General features: G+C 41.1%; 1 protein-coding gene across 1 annotated transcript; it reads right to left on the bottom strand.

Moving 5' to 3' along the window:
- Nucleotides 1-4,034: 4,034 nt before the first annotated feature.
- On the bottom strand, nucleotides 4,035-11,711 carry mrps24.S (mitochondrial ribosomal protein S24 S homeolog). Its single transcript, NM_001091090.1, has 4 exons — nucleotides 11,652-11,711; nucleotides 9,341-9,418; nucleotides 5,817-5,928; nucleotides 4,035-4,575 (listed from the first exon to the last, which is right to left on the bottom strand). Exons 1-4 carry the CDS (start codon nucleotides 11,688-11,690, stop codon nucleotides 4,292-4,294), a joined length of 513 nt encoding a protein of 170 aa, NP_001084559.1. The 5' UTR covers nucleotides 11,691-11,711; the 3' UTR covers nucleotides 4,035-4,291.
- Nucleotides 11,712-13,161: the final 1,450 nt, after the last annotated feature.

Below are 13,161 nucleotides of genomic sequence, written 5' to 3'. Positions count from 1 at the left end.
ACTCACTAACTCAAATTAAACCTGATCAAAAATGAAAACCAATTGAAAATTGTCTCAGAATATCACTCTACATCAGGGATCCCCAACCTTTAGAACCCCGTGAGCCACATAACAGAAGTAAGAGGAGTTGGGGAGCAACACATGCATGAAAAATGTTCCTGGGGTGCCAAATAAGGGCTGTGATTGGCCATTTAGTAACCCCTATGTATATAAGCACCTGCTTTGAGGCCACTGGGAGCAACATCCAAGGGGTTGGAGAGCAACATGTTGCTCGCGAGCTACTGGTTGGGGATCACTGCTCTACATCATACTAAAAGTGAACAACCCCTTTAATTGGAAGGGCAGCACAATACCCCATTTTTCAACATGTGTGCAATGAAGGCTTGGGCTGACTTCTCTTTGCCAATTATTTTAATTGTTATTTAAAATAACCTATGGTTGCTATTTGGGGTGCATTTACAACTAGCATCTTATTGCCGCCATTTCTGAAAGCAATGGGTATCCATGAAAACACGTGTTCCCTAGTCTGTGTGAATGAGGAGCCATTAAAATAATTTCAAGATGGGAGAAAAAAGTGCTTAAGTGTTCAATGGGCTTTGAAATCTGACTTTAATAATTATGGCACATGGTTTACGTAGTTGCTTGCTCGTATAAATTGGCCCATCTTGATTTGACTTTGGTTTGCCTTTAAACCAGTATAATTTTATTATAAACACCTCTCTAGTTCTTCAGACATGTAAATTCTGCTTTTTTTAAGAACTGATTGGAGGATGACTTTGCCTTTGTTTCAATGTGTAACTGCCTGGTTCCCTACACAATCTAACAAAAAATGTATATCGTTGCACTAAATAATTTGTACACTTTATGGACCTTCAGCTTCCCCCTCTAACCTGAGTCAGTGACCCAAATCTGAGATTCCCCGTTTTCCCTTGTGTGTAAAGTCAGCATATAGTCCTTATGGTGAAGAAAAATGATCTTTTGTGCATAGCTGCCCCTAACATCTCGCGTAAAACATGCATGTCAAAGCAAATCTTAAAGGGCATGTAAAGGCAAATAAATAAAATCCAATTTTTACTTTCTTTAATGAAGAAGAATATACTATTAAAAAATGTATACCGTTTTTATAAGAAACCTGACTGTGTGCCGTGAAATTTTCCCTTCATTTACTGCTGTGGATAGGAATTGTCAGACGGTCCCTAACTGCTGAGCAGGGAAACAATCATACTTATGAACAGCAGGGGGGGGGCTGCCTTCCCAGCCATGCAGAACTCAAGCAGCTTTGTTTGTTTCCCTGTAGAGCAGTCGGTGACTGTAGAGATTCGTATTGGATTTTATTTTGGCTTTACAACCCATTAACTGTTTCCAACTCCAGCTGCAGGGACAAAGATCATGGAGCCAGATTTAAACAGATAAACTGGGATTTTAGTTGGAGGATTATCTTTCTGCAGCCACTGGTTCTGCAGAGTTGGAGAAAGTTTGTATTAAACAATACAAAAACTATAAAATCCACATTAGATTACATGACAATACAGGACCCAGTCTGCCTATTCTGATTAATCAGTCTTGCTGTATCGGCTTCTGGCAGATATTATTTGACTTGTGCTGTTTTGATCATTTAAGATGATCCCTAAGCAGCCCAGACCACACTGAGCATGTGCACAGTCTTGGTCTTGCAAAGCTGTATAACAAAGTTACAAGATGGTGACCCCCTGTGGCCAACTTTGAAAGCATAAATCATTTGTTTAGGCTTGTGGTGCAGTAAATTCGTTTATGTTTAGTATACAAAATACAGCATTTCTAGCCTTATTCTATTTTAGACTTTACTTTCCCTTTAACGACGAACACCCCACTTGTGAGTCTTTCCTAAAGTCGTTTCAGTTAAACTTGGAAGAAATTGACCCTGGGCAGCAGCAGCAGTTTTATGTAGATAAGTTAGAAAGCCTCTGAAACCAATGTGACATGAACTCGGATGAAATATAATTCTAAAGAAGTCGCAGGCAGATAAAGGGCCACAGGAAAAGGAGTGGAATGTAGCCCAATTGAATGGGGTGTTTAGAATGTAAGACAACAGACATGTGCTTTCCAGTTGTCTGGTTCCCAGAGGTCACTCATCCCTAGGGCTGGAGAACAAAATAAATCAACAGTGAGTTGTCACTTACAGCTCTGACTACTCTGGCCTCTATATTTTGCCTTTCTGGTCCACTCCGATCCCTACTTACCCCTTTTTGAATCTAAATTCCAGTCTAAACAGCAAGAGCCTCTTTGTTTGCCTGTGTCTTACTGTTCTGTGAGGATGGTATGAAACAGGCAGCAATGAATGAATGCTTATAAATAAAATGCATGGCTCATTGGGCTGCTGTGGTTTAAAACATTAGCCTTTGGGCTTTGTTTTCTAGTAGGGATGTGCCGAATCTTGGATTTTGTTCGCGATTTACCCAGGATTCTGTCTTTTTCATCAGGATTAGGTGAAATCCTTGTGCCTCCAAAATCAAAAGGATTGCACGCTGTAATTGGATACTGTGCTATCAAAATCCATACAGTTCTACATTTGTTACAGTTGAAAACAAATACACAAGTCCACCATGTTCAACCATCTCCAAATGACCCTGAGTGCATATAGACACACCGCAATAAGGAAAGATGTTTACCAAAAAATAGTTTTATTACAACAAAAAATAGTTACAAAAATCATAGCAAAACAAATCTCATTAGCCCAACGCGTTTCGACCAAAGCATGGTCTTCCTCAGCAGGGGAAATCAAAATAAAAGGGCCCTTTCTCTTTTATTTTCATTTTGATTGCCCCTGAGGAAGACCATGCTTTGGTCGAAACGCGTTGGGCTAATGAGATTTGTTTTGCAATGATTTTTGTAACCTTTTTTGATGTAATAAAACTTAATTTTTATGACAGTGTGCAATCCTTTTGATTTTTGAGCTTTACAACCTTTGAGACTCTGAATGCCTCTGTAGAGAGATGTAAGCAGAGATGTTTTTAATTAAGCACTGAATATTCATGATATGTTACTTAAACACATTGTGCATCTTCTGGAGGTTGGTTGGACTAGGACCTCTGATTTTGGATTTCAGTGTGCTCCTTCTAACCTCATACTTTTATAAATCCTTGTGCCTGGCCAAACCGTATCGGAATCCCAATTTGCATATCCAAATTAGGGGTTGGAAGGAAAATCACGTAATTATGTCACATAACAAGGAAGTAAAAATGTTTACCCCACTTTATCCCCTTACTGTCCCTAATTTGCATATGCAAATTAGGATTTGGTTCCGTATTTAGCCTAATCTTTTTCATGAAGGATTCGACAGAATCCAAAATTGTGGATTCGGTGCAACCCTATTTTCTGGTAAAGCATCTTTTCTTATTGTGGTGTGTCTATATTGACTCTGGGTTGAACACGATGGACTTGTGTATTTGTTTTCAACTGTAACAAATATAGAATTGTTTGCTGAACGTTTTGCTTAAGGGCTAGTTCACGAGGAGATTCGGGGAGATTTTGTCGCCTGGCGACTAATTGCCTCGTCTTTTAAGCGACTATCTCCCCGAACTGCCTCATCGTTTTTCCCCATAGGCTACAATGAAAAGTCGCCTGCGCTAAAGCAGACGCGGCGATGCGTTTTCTATAGTCGCCCGAAGTTGCCTCACTGAGTGAAAATGATTAAACAAAACAGTGTTTTTTATGCAATACGATGTGTAAAAAGTTTTTAACTCACACGTGCTAGTTTTAGCAAGTTCTAGGCAGATTTAGAAAGCCCAGGTTATCCTAAAAATAAAATGATGTATCATTTTCCTAGTTGAAATAAACCCCCTCCCCTGAAATTCCAAATTCAAGAAAAATGTTGTGAAAACGTTGTGGGAATGACAAAATCATAAAAGTGGAGATAGAGGTTCTTGAATTTGGTGGTAAATCCGACATCTTTATTTCCACTTTTGTTTAGTCTCAATATCACCACTTTTGTGAATTCCCCTCATGTATCATTCTTGTCTGAGCCCCATGACAGATACAATAGTTTCAGACTTATGTTTGTAAGCAGAGATGTTTTTAATTAAGCACTGAATATTCATGATATGCTACTTTAACACATTGTGCAGCTTCTGGACGTTGGTTGGAGGTACAAAAGCAAAGCTTCCTGTTCCTGCTCTAACACAATGTACAATTCTAACACCAAGCAAATGTTGCAACAATGAGGATGCTTCACTGTACATAAGAAAAGTCATTCTGTATTCAGCAGACAAGATGCCAGGGAAACGGTGCCGCCACCTTATTCTTTGCCTTGCGACTACAGGTATTTATAGATGACTTTTTCCTCCACCGTCTGCACCTCCAATTTAACAGGGCATTTGTACAAAAAGGAGAGAAGAGTTTCTGTGTAGCCAATCAGGAAGTAGAACTTCTGTGTGGGCATCTTGCGTATAAAGATAGCGCAGATGATCAGGAGATTGGCGCGACGCTTGATCACAATCTCGTTAGCCAGGCAGCCATGGAATGTGCCAAATATAAACCTGCGGATGAAGACGTCTTCTATGGTGCGCTCTGCTGCTCCACCCTCTCCATCCAAGTTACCTGGAAAGGCAGACAAGCCTAATGATGAGAAGGGGTCCTCCAGCCATAATTTCAAACTTTCCAATGTACATACAATTTTTTTAAATGCTGTATGTGATTTAAACTCAACTTTCTGTTCTCTGCACTGCTGTTTCTCACTTTTGAAACAATGCAGCATGGCAGATGATTACCATTCTGACAATTCGTTCAGGCAGATTATTGCCAATAGATTAGCCGCATTAATGCATGTTAGATCGCTATATTTATTCTGTAGAATGCTTTGCCATACCATTGTAGACAGCTCTATAAACTTTTTGTTTTTATAGGATAGCAGCTGCCATATAAGCTTGGTGTGACATCACTTCCTGCTTTAGTGTCTCTCTCTGCTCACTCATAGCTCTGGGCTCAGATTACTGCAGGGACGGGAGGAGGGAGAAAGACGAGCAAACTGAGCATGCTCAAGCCCAAGCCTTGGAGGTTTAATCTGACAGAAGCCCACGTGTACACAATAGAAGGAAAGAAATCCAGTGTTTCTTTTGACACTGGATTTCTGAGGGTTTACTGGTGTATTTATATAGACCTTTCTGATAAAGCTTACTTTGTTTTAACCTTTTCTTTTAACCAGTGACAGCCTTACTAGGGAGAGAAATGATTGTGCATCGCAGAAGGTAGAATGGATTTAGCACACTAATTCTGTTACAAAGCCACCACTAAGTAAAATGCAGCCCCCAATTAAAAACATTTGCCCAACTATAGAGCACACTTGAACACAATCCCCAACAGCAAAACTTGAACGATACTCCAGACCGCAGCCCTTTATCATTCCATTATTTGGACTCTCCCCACTGACATGGGGTCCAACAGGACTCCCCCATGTAGGGTTGCCACCTTTTGCAAAATTTTTTACCAGTTGGGGCGGGTACAAAAAGGGGCAGAGTGTGACGGAAAAAGGGGGCAGTGATATGATGTAAAAGATGTGGAGCCACGACACGCCGATTTCCAAACGGAGGATAAAAGCTACGTTTACAGGGGATTGGGGGGTGGGCAAAGGGTCTTTTTAAGGATTTTACAAATTTACCGGCAGCTACATTGCCGGTAAATTTGTAATACCAGCCCCTGCAGGTGTTTTACCGTCTAGGCCAGGAAAATACTGGCCGGGTGGCAACACTACCCCCATGAAATATGTGCCGTTGCATTAAGCCACAGCAGGGAGGAGGAGCTTTTTGTTAACCCTCCAGTCAGTACAGCAAGGACCCACTCACCTGTGTGCTGAGACAACCAGCCTTTTCTATGTGCAATGTAATGTGGAGGATGAGCCGCTTCATAAGTCACAGGCTTGTCACCTTTACCCACTCGCACTCGGGCAGCTCGGTTCTGCAAAGGAAAATTACAAAGGGAGATTTTAAAGGAACAGTTCAGTGTAACAATAAAAACTGGATAAATAGATAGGCTGTGCAAAATATAAAATGTTTCTAATACAGTTAGTTAGCCAAAAATGTAATGTATAAAGACTGTAGTGACTGGATGTCTAACATAATAGCCAGAACACTACTTCCTGCTACGTAGCTCTCTAGGTTTCCACTGATTGGTTACCAAGACAGTAACCAATCAGTGACTTGGGGGAGGGCCACATGGATCATAACTGTTGCTTTTGAATCAGAGCTGAATGCTAAGGATCAATTGCAAATTCACTGAACAGTTATGTCCCATGTGGTCCCCCTTTAAGCCGCTTACGCTGAAAAGCAGGAAGTAGTGTTCTGTTATGTTAGACATCCAGTCACTCCAACCTTTATACATTACATTTTTGGCTAAATAACTATATTAAAAATATTTTTTTATTTTGCACATACTATCTATTTACCCAGTATTTTTACACTGAACTGTTCCTTTAAAGAGATATACTGGCCAACCATGGATATGGAAAAGCAAAGTGCTAAGGGCATATTTTCTGCGTTAAGCAAGACTACTGTAACCCTGCAAAATCAGTAGTTCAAGTGCCCTTTGCAGATGTGAGTGATGTTTATAATCGATACTGTAGTGTTCTTACGATAAGGCATCCCCAACTAAATAAAGTGACTCTCTCTACAATATGCAAGGGGTCTCTTTAAATGAGCTTAAAAGTGGGGGGATCTGTAATAAATCAATGCTTTCGCTCCTACCTTGTTAAACATAAGCTTAGCATAAGTTTGTCATTCTAGCGCATAAAAGGACAGTATTACCAGAAAATAAATCTAGCTGAAATACTTTCAATAATTCTGCATTATTTCTAGAATTCAGAATATGCCTCTTACAAAATACCAGCATGTGTTCCTGTAGGGCTTTTGGGGGCAGGCCATGAATATGTAGGTTTGGCCCAACTGAAAGCACTGGAGCTTTGGTTACAGATAAAGTTAGTTATAGTAACAAGGAGCAGTAAAACGTAGTAAGAAATGACTGGTAGGTCTATTCAGATAAATACTTTTCTGTTTTCATTCTTCATGTGCATTGTTTCGCGGTAGTCACTTGTGTGCTAGGGTTTATGTCAGACCAGCATTTTTGTACTGGTGCAGCAATAGCCAGAACCAGTGGCGCCTCCAGAGACAGTTTCCATTATGTGTAATGACGGGATCCTCAGGCAGGTTTGGGCACTTCTCTGCTGGTTCAGAAAACATCCAGAGTACCATGAGCCAAAGGGGCTCAACTGCCACAAACCAATATAAATAATTAAATTTTCTATGGAAAAAGCAGCAATTATTTGTTCACCCTTAGAAAAATGTTAACCTCCCCCCCCCCCATGGCTTTTTAAATTATAGTCAATTTAGTAATCTTTATTATTGCCTATTCTAAGGATCTGTATATAATTCTGATGTGATAAAAATCCCCATGGATATGAAAGCCAAAGAGAGGGAAAAAGTGTGCGCACTGCCAGAAAACACCAAAATCCGAATATATCAATTCTATGATGTTGGCAGTCCTCTAAAGGGGAGTCATAAGGTCATCTTGAATTTCTTTAAATCCGATTGTATTTTCTGATTGGGAGATCGGCATGGCGGCGCATACGCAGTTGGAGCAATTTGCCAGTTTGCAACAACTGTGCATGCGCCGAAATGGACGGAAATTGCCGATCTCCCAGTCAGCTTAACAAAGACCCAGAAGATGGCTGCTTTAATCACCCCTCGATGCAGAGTCAATGCAGTGGAGCTCACAGGCGCCTTCTTCCGGCGATTCGGTAATCTTCGGGTCCCTTCTGCAATTTCCGTGGCTTTCAGAGCATGTTGTTCGGGACCGGCAAATTGCTACAACTGCACAAGCACCAATATGCCGCTTACTTACTGAAGACTCCCGAAGCATTTACAGGTATTAACACCTGTGGGGGGGGGGAAAGGGAGGGGGGGGGCTATGGAGGGGTTTCTATTCGTTTGAGGGTTTGCTTCTCCTTTAAAGGGATTCTGTGTTGAGAAAACAGGAGGCATTGGGGAGTCAGCATGTAAAGCCTCCGTCACTGCCCAATCAAGTTACTTTGCAATGTACTAGAATGAGCACAGGTTAGCCACTTGCTCCCTTCTGTCTAACAAGGCACAGACTAGAGGTGCAGGCTTTTAGACCACAAAAAGCTGGTTCTGCCCCTTGCACTGGTTGCTCACATTTTTGTTAATACATGTACTTGCATAAATACTGGATTACTTATGAGACAAGGGACCATGGAATGTGCATTCATCAACCACTTCTAGTTTCCTTATGCTTGTAGCTAATTTAGCCAGATCAGTAGCACTTGTAATTAAAGGGATACTTTCATGGGAAAAGATTTTTTTTTCAAAATGAATCAGTTAATAGTGCTGCTCCAGCAGAATTCTGCACTGAAATCCATTTCTCAAAATAGCAAACAGATTTTTTTATATTCAATTTTGAAATCTGACATGGGGCTAGACATATTGTCAATTTCCCAGCTGCCCCAAGTCATGTGACTTGTGCTCTGATAAACTTCGATCACCCTTTACTGCTGTACTGCAGCCAAACAAAAGAACAATGGGAAGGTAACTAGATAGCAGCTCCCTAACACAAGATAACAGCTGCCTGGTAGATCTAAGAACAACACTCAATAGTAAAAACCCATGTCTCACTGAGACACATTCAGTTACATTGAGAAGGGAAAAACAGCAGCCTGCCAGAAAGCATTTCTCTCCTAAAGTGCAGGGGACAGCTTTGAAGGCCTGATATATGGCTGCTATAAATGATATACACTTAGCAGCACTCTGGGAAACATGTAAGAAGTTTGATTTATTTGTTCCACGGACAGGCTTGGTTAAGCCTGAATCATTGCAATCAACTTTTTGCAAATTTCTTTAGAGTGCTGCTCAGTGTATATAATCTATGGTGTTTGCAATGGGTTTACAGCCTGCACCTAGGGCTGCCACCTTTTCTGGAAAAAAATACCGGCCTTTCTATATATTTATCTTTTTTCCCTATTAATAACATTGGGATCAGCCATCCTTTTTACATTTTAAATTTTGGTACTGTGTAGCAACTCATTACCACTTTCAATAGATGTTATAAGGCTGCTTAACATCTGGGCTGGTCCGGGTAATTCAGAATATAAAATACATAATTTTTAACCATATTAATCTTTAGGCTTTAGTTCTACTACACAGTTTTATATAATCAACTCAAATCATCAATCAATCCAAAACACCACCCACGTTTCAGGACTAAGACTGGGTACTGTCTTGTGTAAATCAGGACCATTAGGAAATGTGTTTTTATGGACAGGAAAGAGTTTTAAACGTGCTAACTATTGTCAAACATTTACCTTTAGGCAGACAGATGTGGTCTGAATGCAGCGACTCTGAACATGCGTCAGCAGTGAGCGTTCTGTTCTTATTAAACCCTAAAACACGATGAATACAAACAAATGATTAGGATGAGGACACAGACTTTCAGGCTAGAGGAAAGGGATATGAAATAGCTGGTTATTGTTTCAATTTTTTTTAAATAAAAAGTGAGAGTACTAACTCTGCCACAAGTTCAGAGGAAGACAGTGGGGGCTAATTTCAGGCACCTGTGCACCATGGGGGTTTTCCCAAGGGCTACACAAAAATATGAGGCAGAGTGTTTCTATTCAACTGCCAAATCAGCCAAAATGGGGTTTATGGTCCGGGGCCCCCCTCCAGTTCTCCCAATTCCTGGGCCCGCTGCACGCACACAGAGCATTCTGCACGCTGCATGTCGCAGAGCATTCAGCTCTTTAAAGGGCATGTAAAGGCAAAAAAATAAGATTACATTTTTACTTTCTTTAATGAAAAAAAATCTCCAATAAACTTTAATTAAAAAATGTGTACCATTTTTATAAGAAACCTGACTGTATGCAGTGAAATTCTCCCTTCATTTACTGCTGTGGATAGGAATTGTCAAACAGTCCCTTACTGCTGAGCAGGGAAACAATCATACTTATGAACAGCAGGGGGGAGTCCCCGCCTTTCTTCCCAGCCATGCAGAACTCAAGCAGCTTTGTTTGTTTCCCTGTAGAGCAGTTAACGACCGTTTCGAGATTTGTATTGGAAACAGTAAATGGGTTGTAAAGCCGAAATAAAATCCAACTTCAGCTGCAGGGACAAAGCTCATGGAGCCAGATTTAAACAGATAAACTGGGATTCTATTTGGAGGATTAATTTATTGCAGTCACTGGTTCTGCAGAGTTGGAGAAAGTTTGTATTAAACAATACAAAAACTATAAAATCCACATTAGATTACATGACAACACAGGACCCAGTGCAGTCTGTATATTCTGATTATTAACTGTTTTGATAATTTAAGACGATCCCAAAGCAGCCCAGACCACACTGAGCATGTGCATAGTCTTAGTCTTGCAAAGATGTTGGAAGTTGGTGACCCCCTGTGGCCAACTTTGAAAGCATAAATAATTTGTTTGATTAGGCTTGTGGTGCAGTAAGTTCATGTTTATATTTAGTATACAAAATACAGCATTTCTAGCCTGATTCTATTTTAGACTTTAGTTCCCCTTTAAGGAGCAGCTGGGGGAGCAGGTCTGGGCTGGCAGGGGCCCACCGTTTTTTTTCCCTACTGGCTCAGTCTAAAGCTGGCCATAGACGCAACGATCCGATCATACGAATCGAGGATTTTCTACGATTTTCGGACTGTGTGTGGAGAGTCCCGACATTTTTCGTCTGGCGGAGATCGGTTGTTTGGTCGATGGGACAGGTTAGAACATTTCTGACGCTTGCCGATAATATCTCTGCGTGTATTGCCGATTGTACTATTTTCAGAGGGAGACTGTCGTACGATTGCTGTCAGGGGCAGAACTTTGGCTGATCTGTTCTTTTACTACTTTATTTGATCTGAATGGTTAGTGGAGGGTCGGGAGATGGGAAAGTCTGATTGTACGATCGGATCTTTGCGTCTATGGCCAGTTTAACCCTGTTTATACCTGATGTACAGATGATTGACAGGAAACCAATCTGTCTGTGGGGATTCTGCTTTGCAGAAAATCTATTCACCGCTGACTACAGAAAGCAGAGCAGAACGACTTGAAGTCCCTTCATCCATCAATTCAAAATGGAACATGGTTCAAATAGTATTTTTTTTTTTAAATATTTTTTATATGCTCAGTGTGATATTTTTTTAATAGTTTTTAAATCAGTTGCCTTCTTTTTCTGACTTCCAGCTTTCAAATGGGGGGTCACTGGCCCCATCTAAAAAAAACACAAATACTTTGTAAGGCTACAAATGTATTGTTACTTTTTATTACTCCTCTTTCTATTCATCGCCTCTCCTGTTCATGTTCCAGTCTCTTATTTAAATCAATGCATGGTTGCTAGGGTCGTTTGGACCCTAGCAACCAGATGGTTAAAAACTGCAACCTGTAGAGCCACTGGATAAAACCCTAAATCATTCAAAAATCCCCTTCTGCATGTGTATACCTCCTGTTCTCTTGGGTGACCCTGCCCCAACCATTTACTTGCCGTTACTAGGATGACCGTGACCCAGGATTTCCATTGGATCTGCGCTGGAGGTCATCCTCGCCTCTATCTAACCTGAGCAGCAAAGGATTTTACTCTAAAACACACCTACAATTTCCCAGTCTATATCCCCCGCAACTGTACCTGCAACCTCCCCAATGCGGACATCACGGGCGCCGCCATCTTCGGAAGATACCATAGAGTCGCTTTCGTCCAGACAAGCTTACGCCAATCCTTCTCATTGTCATGCGCGAGTGAGGTGGCGCAGCGACACCCAGCGGTCAAGGGCGGGAATAAGCGAGTAGGTGACGCGCATTAGGCTGCTTATAGTAAACTGACAGGCTGAGGTGTTTACAATGGCGCGTGTTTTTACCCTATTCTAGTGTTGACTTTTCTTATTACCTCTGCTGCTTCTTCCCATAATTGAAATCGTATTTTACAATTTCATGAGGTAGAGAGAAATACAGTTGCATACTGAGGACAGTCAGCTTTCCTAATGAGGCGGGTTATTAAACCACTGACCAACTGCAACATGTTCTAATCACGTGACACTTGATTTGATTTATTTGTAGGCTTTGGCCTTGCTTTTACTGTTTTTCTATGGAAATCAATGCAGCCTTGATACAAAATATAGTTTAAAGTCATACACTAAAAAATGACTCAAAACCATTAATGCGCATTGAGGGGCTTATTTATCAAAATCCAAAGTTAACTGATTTTTTGGAAAATAAAAAAAAGTCTGACCAAATGAGAATCCACGACTTGAACTTATTTATTAATAGAAAAGCTTGATTTCAATTGGATCCGGGAAAACTCAATAGCATCGAGCAAAAATCCGAATGGTGTGGCTTTTTCTGATTTTTTTCCCCGAACCACTCAATATTTTCGGTAGGGTTGCCACCTTTTCTAAAATTCTTTACCGGCTGATGGGGGTGGGCCACAAAGGGGCGGACCATGATGTCAAAATGGATGGGCCGTGGTGTCAAAAGAGGCGGGTCGTGACGTCAAAAGGGGTGGGCCACGCCACGGACACTTCCAAGAAACAAAAGAAAAGTTAAGTTCCAGGGGATTGGGGGCAGGCCGAGGAGTCTTTTTAAGCGTATTACAAATTTACCGGCAGCTACATTGCTGGTAAATTTATAATACCGCCCCCGGCCTTGGCAGGTATCCTACTGGCCGGGTGGCAACCCTAATTTTTGGGCTTTTTACTAAAAAGTAGGGATGCACAGAATCCAGGATTCGGTTCGTGATTCGGCCTTTTTCAGCAGAATTCGGATTTGCCGAATCCTTCTGCCTGGCTAAACCGAATCAAAATTTGCATATGCAAATTAGGGCCGGGGAGGGAGATTGTGTGACTTTTTGTCACAAAACAAGGAAGTAAAAAATTATTTTCCCTTCCCACCCCTACTTTGCATATGCAAATTAGGATTTGGTATTCGGTCGAATCTTTCACGAAGGATTCGGGGGTTTGGCCGAATCCAAAATAGTGGATTCTGTGCATCCCTGCTAAAAAGTTCGAATTTTTCCGTATTTTTGCCTGAAAATCCCAAAATAGTTGGATTATCAAGATAATTCCAGTGCAGACCACAGAAATTTGCAAATAGGATAGGGACCTCTCCCATTTACTTATGTACAATCTCGGCAGGTCTGAGTG

The sequence above is a fragment of the Xenopus laevis genome, chromosome 3S, assembly GCF_017654675.1.
Source record: "Xenopus laevis strain J_2021 chromosome 3S, Xenopus_laevis_v10.1, whole genome shotgun sequence".
Lineage (NCBI taxonomy): Eukaryota > Metazoa > Chordata > Amphibia > Anura > Pipidae > Xenopus > Xenopus laevis.
The sequence above is the reverse complement of the archived record's forward strand: the minus strand, read 5'-3'. Positions and strand labels throughout refer to the sequence as shown.

Coding starts and splice junctions, on each gene's coding strand:
- mrps24.S (NM_001091090.1), bottom strand. CDS start 11,690: ATGGCGGCGCCCGTGATGTCCGCATTGGGGAGGTTGCAG. Junction 5,929..9,340: donor CCACATCTGTCTGCCTAAAG/GTAAATGTTTGA, acceptor TTTCCTTTGCAG/AACCGAGCTGCCCGAGTGCG. Junction 4,576..5,816: donor CTGGTTGTCTCAGCACACAG/GTGAGTGGGTCC, acceptor CTGCCTTTCCAG/GTAACTTGGATGGAGAGGGT.